The sequence below is a fragment of the Monopterus albus genome, unplaced genomic scaffold (genome assembly GCF_001952655.1).
Source record: "Monopterus albus unplaced genomic scaffold, M_albus_1.0 scaffold345.1, whole genome shotgun sequence".
NCBI classification, from domain to species: domain Eukaryota; kingdom Metazoa; phylum Chordata; class Actinopteri; order Synbranchiformes; family Synbranchidae; genus Monopterus; species Monopterus albus.
The window spans coordinates 327491-341047 of NW_018128225.1; the positions used below are offsets into that span (position 1 = coordinate 327491).

Below are 13557 nucleotides of genomic sequence, written 5' to 3' on the forward strand. Positions count from 1 at the left end.
AGAAGGATCCGGGTACTGAAATGGCCAGCCTGCAGTCCAGATCTGTCACCCATAGAAAACATTTGGCGCATTATAAAGAGGAAGATGCGACAAAGAATACTTAAGACAGTTGAGCAACTGGAAGCCTGTATTAGACAAGAATGGGACAACATTCCTATTCCTAAACTTGAGCAACTTGTCTCCTCAGTCCCCAGACGTTTGCAGACTGTGATAAAAAGAAGAGGGGATACCACACAGTGGTGAACATGGCCTTGTCCCAACTTTTTTGAGATGTGTTGATGCCATGAAATTTAAAATCACCTTATTTTCCCCTTAAAATGATGCATTTTCTCAGTTTGAACATTTGATGTCATCTATGTTGTATTCTGAATAAAATATTGAAATTTGAAACTTCCACATCTTTGCATTCTGTTTTTATTCACATTTTGTACAGTGTCCCAACTTTTTTGGAATCGGGTTTTACATCACCCACACAAAGCAAACATTAGGAGGTGTTATTGAAATTAATACAATAAACTCAAGAACACACGTTCTGTCTTTTGTGTTGTTTAATTATAAACTTTTATGAATGGCCTCAGAGTGTACAGAAATCAGTGATCTCTCCAGGCAAAGAGCAAAGTTTGGCATGAGCATTCACTCTTTATAACATTGCTACTGATGTATATAGACACTGCTTTACACACAATGCCTTACATCCCCTCTGTCATACTCAAATTACAAGGCACTAGACAGACTCCATTGTCTTGGACCTGAGAGGTCAATGTAAAGTCACCTCTCTACATACTTTTTTGTGGTGTAGGACATTTAACAATAGTTATCGCATGCAAGGTTGTTTCTCTGCAATCCACACTTGGATGAAGGGCCTGGAGCAGTGCAGTTTTGGCAGGGTGGAATATAAAACTGTATTACATCTACAGGTACAGTAAATAGCAACAGAAAATAGCCAATAGTATTTTTAATGAACAGATAAACAGTGAGCTCCAGAGGGAACTGTTCAGTCTTTACCTCTGCAGCAGTGTCTGTCCATCCCTCTCTTATTCTTCCTTTGTCTCACGTTTCTCACTTCAGACAGTGTTCATACAGATTTGTTCTTGGTGAGTGCAGATGTGCACATTTGACACCATATCTACAATAGAAATTTCATTATGGATTTCTTATTCAACCAACAGACACTTGCCAGAAATGTTCAAAACAAAACTTTATTTTAGTGCATGTGTCTGTGTCACATGTCAGTGAGATAGAGCATTGAGGCGGCAGTGGCAAGCAGGGCGACAGCAGTAGCTATGGCAACACCTAAACAACACAGAAAAAAAGAATCAGGACAGTGCTTTTACAAACATGTGCACAAACACACATCATACCTTTTATAGAAAGAATTTTAAGTATTTCATTTGCAACTAGGGGCAGAGCCTGAAGGGAGGGGGACTCAGAATATGATAGGTAGCTGGCTTGTTGGTATCATTGATGGATAAGGGCCCCTTGACCAGAGCCTCTTTCTTAAAAATGTGCCCCAGTCTGGCCCAACTTTCTAAAGCAGCCTGTTTGTTACAACGTAAAAAGTGATAAGTGTGACTAGTATATTCCAGCAGATGAATGTGCATACATTAAAATTAAGGAAATGTATGGCAGGCAGAACTAATTGAAACACCTGCTATTGTAAGTTGTGTAGCAACATTCCAATATTCAGTTTGGACTGCCTAAAACATATTTCTCCAACCCCACAGTATCAAGTGCATAAATTACCTATATTTCATGGAAAAATATTTTGGACAATGTTGTCAATTGACATACTACAACAAAGTTAACTACTGTCTGTCTCAACTATGAGAGATCAACCTGAGAAAGCAGAAGAGGTTTGTTCTTGACTGTCATTTTAATATCATGAAAAAGTTTGTAACCCCAAGTCCACATGGTGCTGTCAAATGCAACAGGAAAGAGTACAAAGTGTTTTACCAGTGTAGTTGTTTCTTGAGGATTCCAGCTGTTCACCTGGCTCCACACTGAGCTCTGGAAACACAAACACAGTTTCATAAACTACAACAAAATAAGATCTCAAGAACTCAGACCTAGTTACTGGGAAAAATCTGGTTAAGAATGGAAATCAGAAAATTCCTCTCCAATGACTGCAATAACCTACTGCTGTGGAGGTGCCCTGGTGAAGTTACACCAGCAAGGCAGCCAAATGCCACTCTCGTCCATCCATTTTGCAAATTTCCACTCTCTAGCCAACAAAATGAATGAACTACTCCTTGTCAACCAGACTAACCCTGACTTTTCATATTCTGCTGCGCTGTGCTTCATCGAGACGTGGCTCAGTGAATCGACCAGGGACAGCACAATCCAGCTGCCAGAGTTCCAGCTGCACAGATCCTTTTTATAGGTAGGACTTTATTGATCCCACAATGGGGAAATTCCTGTGTTCCAGCAGCAACAGAGAGCTGCAACAAAACACCATAAGAACAAACACCACACACGTCTTGAGAAAAAAATAGGGGTGCACCGAACTTTCGGCCGCCGAAAATTTTCGGCCAAAAAGGCCATTTTTATTTCGGGCCGGAATAAAAAAACACACCGATTTCGTTTCAGTTTTCGGCCAAGTGCATCCTAAATTTTCGGTTTCGGCCCAGAATTTTCATTTCGGTGCATCACTAGAAAAAAATTCCTAAAACCAAACCGAATATAGTATTTGAGAGACAATCAAGAACAAGAATGATCCCCCCACAATTAATCCCTGAGAACAAATCACAATCCCTAAGAACAAGACAAAATATAGTATTCAAGAGATCAAGAAATCAAGGACAAGAATATTACTTCCATAATTAATCCCGCAATGGGGGAAATACCTGTATTTCAGCCATGAGGATCTCTGAAAAACTACTCAAAAATACCTAAAACAAGATAATATAAAGTATTCGAGAGAAATCAAGAACAAGATTTTACATATGTGAATATTTACAATGAATTTTACCCCCAGGATTTGAGTATTGCACCTCAGTTGACTATTGCATAGTCCCTCATACTTTCACCTAGTTTATCACTGCAGTGATGTATTGTACAGTCTGATGGCTGTGGGGAGGCACAACCTATGGTAATGCTCCTTCTTGCACTGGGGATATAGTCTTGTGCTAAAAGAACTGTGTGGTGCAGGGGATGGGAGGGGTTATGCATGATGGGTGTTAGTTTTACCAGCATCCTTCTGTCCTTGATGGAATCCAGAGGGCAGTCCAGGACAGAACCAGCTCTCTTGACCAGCTTGTTTAGTCTCTTTCTGTCCCTGACCGTGCTACCTCCTACCCAACCCAAAAAAAACAGCAGATGCCCCTACAGTATCATAAAAAGTCCAAAGGAGTGCCCCGTGCACACCAAAGGACCTCAGTCTCCTCAACAACTGGAGGCGGCTCTGGCCCTTCTTGTACAGGGCATCAGTGTTTTCAGTCCAATCCATTTTGTTGTTGAGATGAGCCCCCAGGTATTTAAAGGTGTCCACAATCTCAATGACTGAGCCCTGAAAGCTCACCGGAGTGAGTGCTGGTGATTTCCGCCAGGGATCAATCACCATCTCTTTAGTCTTAGTGGTGTTCAGGACCAGTCGATTTTCCTCACACCACTTCACAAAGTCAGTAACAACGCCCCTATATTCCCACTTGTCCCCCCCAGAATGGTGGTGTCGTCTGAGAACTTTTGTAGGTGACAGTGGTGGGAGTTGTACTTGAAGTCCGACGTGTAGAGGGTGAACAGAAAGGGGGAAAGCACCGTCCCCTGTGCTGCTCCCATCCAACACACAGTCACGCAGCCTGACAAACTGAGGTCTGTTTGTGAGGTAGTTAATGATCCATGCAGACAGGTGTTGGTCCACACCTGCCCCCATCAACAGTGACGGATGGATTGTAAAACAAAAAATCTGAAAGGCTCCAGGCCCAGATGGTGTGACCCACTCCCGTCTGAAAGCTTGCGCTGATCAGCTGCCCCCCATCTTCACACTTTTTTCAACAGATCACTGGAGCTGTGTGAAGTCCCCTCCTGCTTCAACACTCCACCATCATCCCAGTTTCCAAGAAACCCTCTATCAATGGACTGAATGCTGGGCAAATAGGTCAGTGGTTAATGCAGTCAACATGGCACTGCGTTACAACCTGCAACATCTCGACTCCCCAGGGACCTGTGCAAGGGCCTACACCTAACCTACAAGCACATTAAGAGCCTCTGTACCGGAGACAAATTCCTTGTGTGTTTAAACATACTTGCCCAATAAACGTGATTCTGATTCTGATCCTACTATCAATACCACAAACCTTTACACATTTCTTCCCAAGCAAATTTTAAGAAAGACAGTGACAGAGTTTTTGTGGTTATTAACATTTGGACAACTGCATAGTGAGCGGACAAGCTTGGTAATGAGAGAGCACAGGTTTTTTTTAACATTGTCAGTGTGAATTTTATAAATAAACTGATCAGCTGTGGAAATGACTTATTTAGAGTATTCAGTTTTAGGTGAACTTTAGATACACAAACCGCACAGTAAATTTATTGCAAACATACAGTCTTTCCCCACCTGCTGTAATATCACTTGCTATGACTTCAGCAGTCATTTCCTGTCTGGTGTCTAAGTCATCCTCAGCTGCGGTGATGTCCAGCATCTCCTTCAGCCTGTCAGTCACCTCAGACAGGCCCTCATCACTAAACTGGTAGTCACACACGCACACTGGGCTGGATGCTTTTACAGGACAAAAAACACGGCGTGGGAGGCAGAAATGCTCTGATGAGAGAGACAGAGTCAGTGGTACAGTAAGGAAAGAGCTTCAATACTTAGTAAATATTTAGGAAAATGCTGATACATTGGTTTAAATTAAAATGTTGCCTAACGTTACTGTGCTTATCAATAAAGACACTAGAGTGAGACTGTAAATTTTGCTGTTAATCTGAATGGCAACCGAAGAAAGATGATAGTGTCCATTCTTTTCCCAACAATGTCTTGAGTCAAAAATGAGTAACTTGATCTAAGGATGTTTCTCCCTATTCATTAGAATGAGGAAAAGAACAACCTGTATTTGTTTCCAGTTCCACACTGAGCCTGCCTTCACTTTGCTCAGAGTTCAATTTGACTGAACTGTGCTAAGATCAGCAACCATTACCCAGCAGTTTTACACTTTTTATATAAATGCCTGGCAAAATAATAGAACCAGAGAGAGGGAGTGATACTAGTTGACTGCAGTGACAGTAAGGACAATCACAGAAGTTTTTGATGATAAGTGTGTGACAAAAAGCCACACAATTAATAAACATGCTTATAACCCTGTCCTGCACTATTTCCTGTATATTCAGTCACTTTCACTGAACTATACTCATGCTCCCATTCATTGTACAGGGAAATGCATTTCCTAACTGTGCATATGACAAATAGACACTTTGACCTTTGACCTAGATGCATGTTTGTGTTTGTCTAGTGCTTGCCCAGTACTGTTTTATTTGTATTTCACTCTTGTCAAACAGAGTTTTGCAAAGTAAGGCAACCTCAACCCTTCCCATTCAAACCTTTAGTATAAAAATCCTTGCCTCTCTTCTGGGACTGGCTGACCCTAAACTCACAGATGACCCTGACCACATGACTGGCGGAACAAACTCCTGTTAGCTCACATGTGTGCATACCTGTCTGACGTTCATCTCTTCTTCCCTGGCTCTCTTCCTCTGAGGCCAGCAGCTCCTCCACAAGCATCTGAACCCTTGTGGACACTGTTGAAACCACATCCCTCTTTAGCATCTGTCCAAATGGAGATTTCATGACAAAATGTTGGAGTTGTCTTTCAGTTGCATTTCATATACAGTAGGTCTAATACAGTATATGAATCCAGTACCTTCTCAGCAAACTTGGCCTTGAGTTTGTTGCTGGGCAGGTAAGCTCTGCTGTGGATTGCTCCTCTGACTGACACACTGCCTCCGCATTGCTGGACCACATCTGTTAGCCTCTCTTCATCCTAGCACACAGGACACCATGGTCCTCTTTTATGAACACTGCAGCTTTACTTTAGCAATGAGCATGTATTTACTCAGCATTCACAATGGAAAAATTGGCAATTCATAGCTATAATGATGCACTGTATACAATATAGAATGCAATTAAATTTATTTTTAATGAGAAACACATTAGTGTTGAATTAAATAAACAATCACAAGCTTGTGACATGCAGTCGTTATGTTATGTAACGGTTTTTAAAAACACAACTGTGTATGTGTGTGTGTGTGTGTGTGTGTGTGTGTGTGTGTCTTACTGGTGTGATGAGCAGCTGACATGTGTACGTCTGCCTCACATTCCTCTTCTAAAGAGAAATATCAGACAGTAGGCTGGAATTACTCTCCTGTCTTTCTCACAGTCCAAAGACCCAGTTAGATTCATTACTGCTGTTACATGTACTGTAGTTCTTCTAGTTTAATGTATATATTTACTTGCATAATTAGGTGAGAGCAGTCTGTATGTTGGGCAGTGTTTAACCCACTAACAGCCCAGAGAAGGTCAGAGCCCATATTGATCAGGTGTCTCAGAATCAAAGAATCTGTGCTGAAAGTGATGATGGGACTAAAACCACTACTACTCCTACACTCTCAGTACTTTCAGCCAGAAACAGGACTAGATCTAGGACAGAGAGCGACGTCACTGGTTTATGACATTCTCAACAACTACTGTATATGTATTTGCAGGTTTATATAATTAACCTAGGCAGCTTACCACAGGTGTACATACAAACCCTTAACAGGTTAGGATTGTGACCAAGCCAAGAGTGATAGGTTAAGAAATGTGATATTTCACATCTAGTCCTAAAAGTAGTACCAACAAGTATCACAGAATTTATGGACAGACAGAGGTCATTTCCTGCAGTACTCTGAGAAAGGAACCATAAGTTATTGAGGCCATGATCATTTCATTCTGTCTCAGTCAGTAGAATAACTGGGTTCACAATACAAAGTAATGCACTTGGCCTGTAGTACATTACAACCTTGTGGTCAATGCAATGCACTGCAAGAATTACAATGCATTTCTTTGTCTGCTGGACTGAGTGGTCTCAGTTGCAGCTCTAGAGTCAGTTTGCACATGAAAGGAGGTGAATAATAAATCTTTATCAACAACTGCCCCATGAGCAAGGCTCCAAAAACTGGTTTTGTTAGCAGTGTTCTGTGGGTAAATACAAGGATTACAGATTAACCTATGTGCTGTCCTCTCAGTGTCTGTTGGATTTCTACAACCTGTCCTGCTGTTAGCTCTGTGTCCTCTGGCAGCCTTTTTCCTTCGGTCAGACAAACTCCACTCTTAATCTGCTGTGCCCAAACTTTGAGTTCCTCCTGAAACAAAGAGTGACATAAGTCAGTTCTACTAAAGTACCTATGAATAATTTATACAGTGCCTTGCGAAAGTATTCGGCCCCCTTGAACTTTGCGACCTTTTGCCACATTTCAGGCTTCAAACATAAAGATATAAAACTGTAATTTTTTGTGAAGAATCAACAACAAGTGGGACACAATCATGAAGTGGAACGAAATTTATTGGATATTTCAAACGTTTTTAACAAATAAAAAACTGAAAAATTGGCCGTGCAAAATTATTCAGCCCCCTTAAGTTAATACTTTGTAGCGCCACCTTTTGCTGCGATTACAGCTGTAAGTCACTTGGGGTATGTCTCTATCAGTTTTGCACATCAAGAGACTGAAATTTTTGCCCATTCCGCCTTGCAAAACAGCTCGAGCTCAGTGAGGTTGGATAGAGAGCGTTTGTGAACAGCAGTTTTCAGTTCTTCCCACAGATTCTCGATTGGATTCAGGTCTGGACTTTGACTTGGCCATTCTAACACCTGGATATGTTTATTTGTGAACCATTCCAATGTAGATTTTGCTTTATGTTTTGGATCATTGTCTTGTTGGAAGACAAATCTCCGTCCCAGTCTCAGGTCTTTTGCAGACACCATCAGGTTTCCTTCCAGAATGGTCCTGTATTTGGCTCCATCCATCTTCCCATCAATTTTAACCATCTCCCCGGTCCCTCCTGAAGAAAAGCAGGCCCAAACCATGATGCGGCCACCACCATGTTTGACAGTGGGGATGGTGTGTTCAGGGTGATGAGCTGTGTTGCTTTTACGCCAAACATAACGTTTTGCATTGTTGCCAAAAAGTTCGATTTTGGTTTCATCTGACCAGAGCACCTTCTTCCACATGTTTGGTGTGTCTCCCAGGTGGCTTGTGGCAAACTTTAAACGACACTTTTTATGGATATCTTTAAGAAATGGCTTTCTTCTTGCCACTCTTCCATAAAGGCCAGATTTGTGCAGTATACGACTGATTGTTGTCCTATGGACAGAGTCTCCCACCTCAGCTGTAGATCTCTGCAGTTCATCCAGAGTGATCATGGGCCTCTTGGCTGCATCTCTGATCAGTCTTCTCCTTGTATGAGCTGAAAGTTTAGAGGGACGGCCAGGTCTTGGTAGATTTGCAGTGGTCTGATACTCCTTCCATTTCAATATTATCACTTGCACAGTGCTCCTTGGGATGTTTAAAGCTTGGGAAATCTTTTTGTATCCAAATCCGGCTTTAAACTTCTCCACAACAGTATCTCGGACCTGCCTGGTGTGTTCCTTGTTCTTCATGATGCTCTCTGCGCTTTAAACAGACCTCTGAGACTATCACAGTGCAGGTGCATTTATACGGAGACTTGATTACACACAGGTGGATTCTATTTATCATCATTAGTCATTTAGGTCAACATTGGATCATTCAGAGATCCTCACTGAACTTCTGGAGAGAGTTTGCTGCACTGAAAGTAAAGGGGCTGAATAATTTTGCACGCCCAATTATTCAGTTTTTTATTTGTTAAAAAAGTTTGAAATATCCAATAAATTTCGTTCCACTTCATGATTGTGTCCCACTTGTTGTTGATTCTTCACAAAAAATTACAGTTTTATATCTTTATGTTTGAAGCCTGAAATGTGGCAAAAGGTCGCAAAGTTCAAGGGGGCCGAATACTTTCGCAAGGCACTGTAAAAATTACTGCAGGTAGTGCAATGTAGGCCTAACTTCACAAAGGTTTATTCAGCTCCGTAGTCCAGTTGGAACACACACCTGACTGGTACTTCCAGTCTGCAGGTTTGGCCGTGCTCTGAAAAGCCAAGGGTAACGATATGATTGATAACAACACAATATGATGTGTCTGAATCTAAATATCATAACAAATCTGAGGTGTACTTGGTAAGATGTTTTTGTTCTTTAAGCTTTGTGCTTCAGCAGTTTTCTTTTTGAAATGAACAGTTTTGGACAAATAGACACTTTATCACATATAGTGGTCCAAATTTAAGGGTTCAAAAGTAACAGTTTGACATGTTATGTCTAACACAATCAGCATATTCAATAGTTTGTGAAAGATTCTTTGCTGTTAATGAAGTCTTCAACCCACAGACACTTAGTATCTTGTAACTCTGCCTCTAGTCCTCAGGAAGTGGAACACAGCCCAGTCAGACTAGGACCACTCCAGGATATTCCACCACTTCACCGTGAAAAGCTCTTTGGTTGCTTTGGCTGTATGCTTAGATCACTGTCCTGCTGTGTGATGAAATGTGGCTCACTGAGTTTTGATGCCTTTGGCTGAATCTGAACAACAAAGAGCTCCTGTCTAACAGTGCATTCACACGGTCTCTTCCATCAGCAGTGACATCCTCAGTGAATGCCAGTGTGTCATTTCCACTGGTAGCCATACATGCACAAGCCATAACAGAAGCACCACCATGTCTGATGGGTGAGGTGGTGCTCGTTCCTCTCCAGCTATTCTTATCTCCTCCCAGAAAGAACACATTAGCAGACAGATAAACATACTTATAATTGCCACACACACACACACAAAAGGTAAGAAAAGGCCAGGCACCATCAAACTTATGAGTAGATTCTTATAAAAAGTACTGAAGTTTCTCTCATTGAAAGGTGTGATTTTTGTGCATGAACTATGACTGAAATGACACCCAACTCTCTAAGAAGAGACAAGGGTCCAGTTACCTTTAAACCCTTGATATTTGGGTCACTATATTAAAAGGGCTATACTGTACATCTCACACTATTCTTTCAATGTTGACATAAACCTGCTAAAATTAAAGATGAGACTTGGTAATTTACTGTATGCTCCATTATTTCAAATTGAATGGGCTGAAACACAGACCCGAATAACAAAAAATGGGCAAATAATTCACATATGCAATGTATCTCTATGTTGGGTCTTAAATCAGGTAAAACAACCTGAGTGCGAGTCACAGGCCTGATCAATGATCCAAATCATGCCCAGTCAACTGACTGGACCGCTGGAGGGTTTCTGTAAAGCTGCTTAACTTGCTACATTTGAGATTTCTTTTCGGTAAATCAGTGGCAACATTTCTCGGCTCTAAACCATTCTGAAGTGTGGATTAAACATTACAAATAATAGGATAAAACAGAGGGCTTCAGTAGTTTTTGAAGGCAATATGGACTAGGCTATGTGTACAGACTGCAGGTAGAAGCTTCTGCTTTGTTTGAAGTGAATGGTGTAAACTAACCTTAGGGTCTTTGATATCAAAGGTTTTGCAGATGATTCTGATATGTGTGGTTAAAGAAGATTCACACACTACCTGGGATCTGCCTGACCCAGTGAGAAGACTATGCAAAAGGATACTTTTTGGTTTTGGCGTTGATTTGCAGTGTGACATAGTCTGTGACGTCATCATCTGCTGGGGTCCATAGATGCTCCGTGGAAATCAGTTTCTCCACCACAAAAACCAGCTGCACATAGACAGTACACACACATGCACACAGGGAAATAGATGGATACAATACTCAAAAATGTGTGCATATAAACAAATGTGCAGGTAATGGTTGGCTTACACACTGGTAACAAACTGAGGTAGGTCAAGGATTTGTGGTGAGTTTGTACTGGCCGCAAATTAATTATGTTAATTAACAAGTTTAATTTCCTGTGTCTTAGAGCCAGGATATGTACCTTGATGTAGCAGATCAACTATAAAGACACACAAAACTGCTGATGGTCCTATAGGATGGGTGGGGGGGCCTTTACTTCTCTGTGCACAGGGGCCCATTTTGTCTTAATCCGTCCAGCACCCAAGTATGCAGATGCAAATGACAACACCTCCCCCATCATGTACTCTTCAAACATGGAAATGTTCGAGCTCATGTTTATTTATTTTTTTTGCAATGGAACGACACAAAAAGCAGAGAATGACTGTATGTCACTGCCATGGAAATTAGTCCAAGAGTACATTTATCACATTTCATTTTGAGATAAGAAAGATAAGAATTTGGCATCAGGTCTAACAAGATAGTAGAAATTTGACTTAAACATGCAAAACCATATGTACAGTGTATTTATAAGAATCTCACCTGCCGTAGTATGGCTATTGTGTCCTTGCCATCATTATCATTGATGATGAATACTCCTAATATAGACAGGCCTCCAGGCAGCATCCTGGACACCTAGAAACACATCAGACCAGAGCCAAATGCATACCTCAAATCTACACAACTGTTTAATAGCCTGCAAATACACAGGCAAAAACACATTTTCAGGCAATTTTTCTTATCTTGCATATGTGTATACAGTACATCTTGTATACATAAAGCTCAGTGTTTTGGATTCTGTACTCACACCAGCACATGGAGCTACATATGTTTTAAAACTACTTCAATTCAGTGAAAGCCTTTCTGATGTTGTTTTTATTTACAATATATTATTTATTAAGTATTTGAGCTCCCTGTATCAACAAAATGTGTTGTAAAAACCCTGCACAAGGCAGATAATTGTGTACTGAACTTTAATAGCCATTTAAATACTCAAGACTGCATGCATGTGTGCTGGGTAAAAACTGTGTCCCTCTCTGCCCACCTGCCGGGCATGCTCAGCAACCCACTCCTTGTCCATGCAGTTTGCAGTTCCTGCAGTAGACCCCTCCTTTTGGGGCGTCCGAGTTGCCATGAGGACAAAATCTCTTTGGGTTGAGCTCTGAAATATTTAATCGTTATTATGAGTTAGTGTCTCTTCATTTCACACACAGTTATATCACACCAAGTCCTATTATGAGATACAACACTGCAATATATCAAACTAAATTTAAACATGGCACTACTTGAGAGATATATGATCCAGTTGATATCCTGAACACGTTTTCTACAGGTTGTGTTGTCCTGTATTACAATGAAGTGGCTTTTCCTTAGTTTTATGACCAACGTATAGCTGCTATGTCACTGATGGCAAACTGTTAGTCTAAATGTGGTCTATTGCTAGACAGCTGTAAACATACCTGTCCAATAAGTAATCCTGTGACTGGACTTGTTTGTTGCTCACATAATTTACACAGATATCCCTCCACAGCATCTTCTACAATATAGCTACGACCCATACCACCTGAGGAGAAAATGGACAGAGATGGTAAGATTAAATCAGAGTAGCCACTGTTTTTTAATTTACCAATATGTCTGCAATGAGACTGGGAAAGTTGAGATGTGGAAGAACAATTAAAGACGTAGACAGTTGCTGACTAAATTAAAGCAACAAGCAGTTAAATCTTGGAAAATGTAAGCTCTGTTAACTTGGGGGACGTCTAACTTTAGCTAACATTAACTGACATTAATAAAATACATTAGACGTGATGGCCAACCTTGTAATTCAAAAGTACTCCTACAGCTTCAGTTTCAGTTTCAAAAACCTGTCTTGGTACCGTGAGGAAATACCTGGCAGAAGTAATGCACTGACTAAAATGTGAACCAGAAGGCAAGCAGCTGGCAGAGGCTCGTCAGCAAGCAGAATTTCACAATGTTGTTAACGTTAGATTCCAAGATGCGCGAGTAGATTCTAGGGAAAGTGAAGTAACATACGTTTCAACGTAGATATGTATTTCCTCTTACTTTAATCTGAAAATAACATTCATCCTAACCATAACCAACTGTCTTTTAAGGTGCTTAATCTGACCTCTTCTTAATCGCATCCCTAAACAATTAACGCTACCTCTCCCCGAATCTTGGAATATAACGCCAAAAGGTTCAACGTTTACATTTCTGCAAATACTTTGTACAGTGACGTATTTCCGTCGCACGTCTCTGTCGTAATGGCCGAGTCGAGGTCAAATCGGGGGGTCAAATGGTTAAGTTAGACAACGAAAGACAAACAACTAACAGAACGTTTGCTTTCCAAAATAAAACTTGCAGTACCCACTAAACCCTAAAGGTGGTTCACATGAGAGTAGCTTTCATACTGTATATGGCGTAACTTGATTGTCAATTGTTGCTTTATTTTGAAAGTTTGGGGTAGATATCCTGCTTCTGTATAAGTGTGCTTTGACGGACTTACGAGCGAGATACATTACCAGATTACTAGCTTGTTATCCATTTACTACTTTTGGGGAGGATTGGTGGAAATGGCTGCCGTTCTGCTGCAGGTTCTGGGGCGGACGGAGCTGAACAAACTCCCGAAAGGTGCCCAGAACAAGCTCGAGAAGTTTGTAACGGAGCTACAGAATGCTAACGAGGCTCTCAAGACCCAGCATGAGCGGT

At 41.1% G+C, this 13557-nt stretch overlaps 2 protein-coding genes across 2 annotated transcripts in view; one reads left to right on the forward strand and one right to left on the reverse strand.

Moving 5' to 3' along the window:
- Positions 1-438: 438 nt before the first annotated feature.
- Positions 439-13070, reverse strand: odr4 (odr-4 GPCR localization factor homolog). Its single transcript, XM_020625078.1, has 14 exons — positions 12666-13070; positions 12309-12412; positions 11894-12010; positions 11392-11484; positions 10670-10776; positions 10554-10590; positions 9060-9136; positions 7237-7372; positions 6267-6314; positions 5853-5972; positions 5647-5758; positions 4553-4756; positions 1954-2007; positions 439-1293 (listed from the first exon to the last, which is right to left on the reverse strand). The coding sequence occupies exons 2-14, from the start codon at positions 12405-12407 to the stop codon at positions 1223-1225; spliced, it is 1275 nt and encodes a 424-aa protein (XP_020480734.1). The 5' UTR covers positions 12408-12412; positions 12666-13070; the 3' UTR covers positions 439-1222.
- A 120-nt stretch (positions 13071-13190) lies between these two features.
- The window catches only part of LOC109974728 (nucleoprotein TPR-like), a 49172-nt gene continuing 48805 nt past the window's right edge, over positions 13191-13557 (forward strand). Inside the window, exon 1 of the mRNA XM_020625079.1 lies at positions 13191-13555. Coding sequence (XP_020480735.1) covers positions 13422-13555 — 134 coding nt within the window. The 5' untranslated portion in view covers positions 13191-13421. The remainder of the gene's footprint in view (positions 13556-13557) is intronic.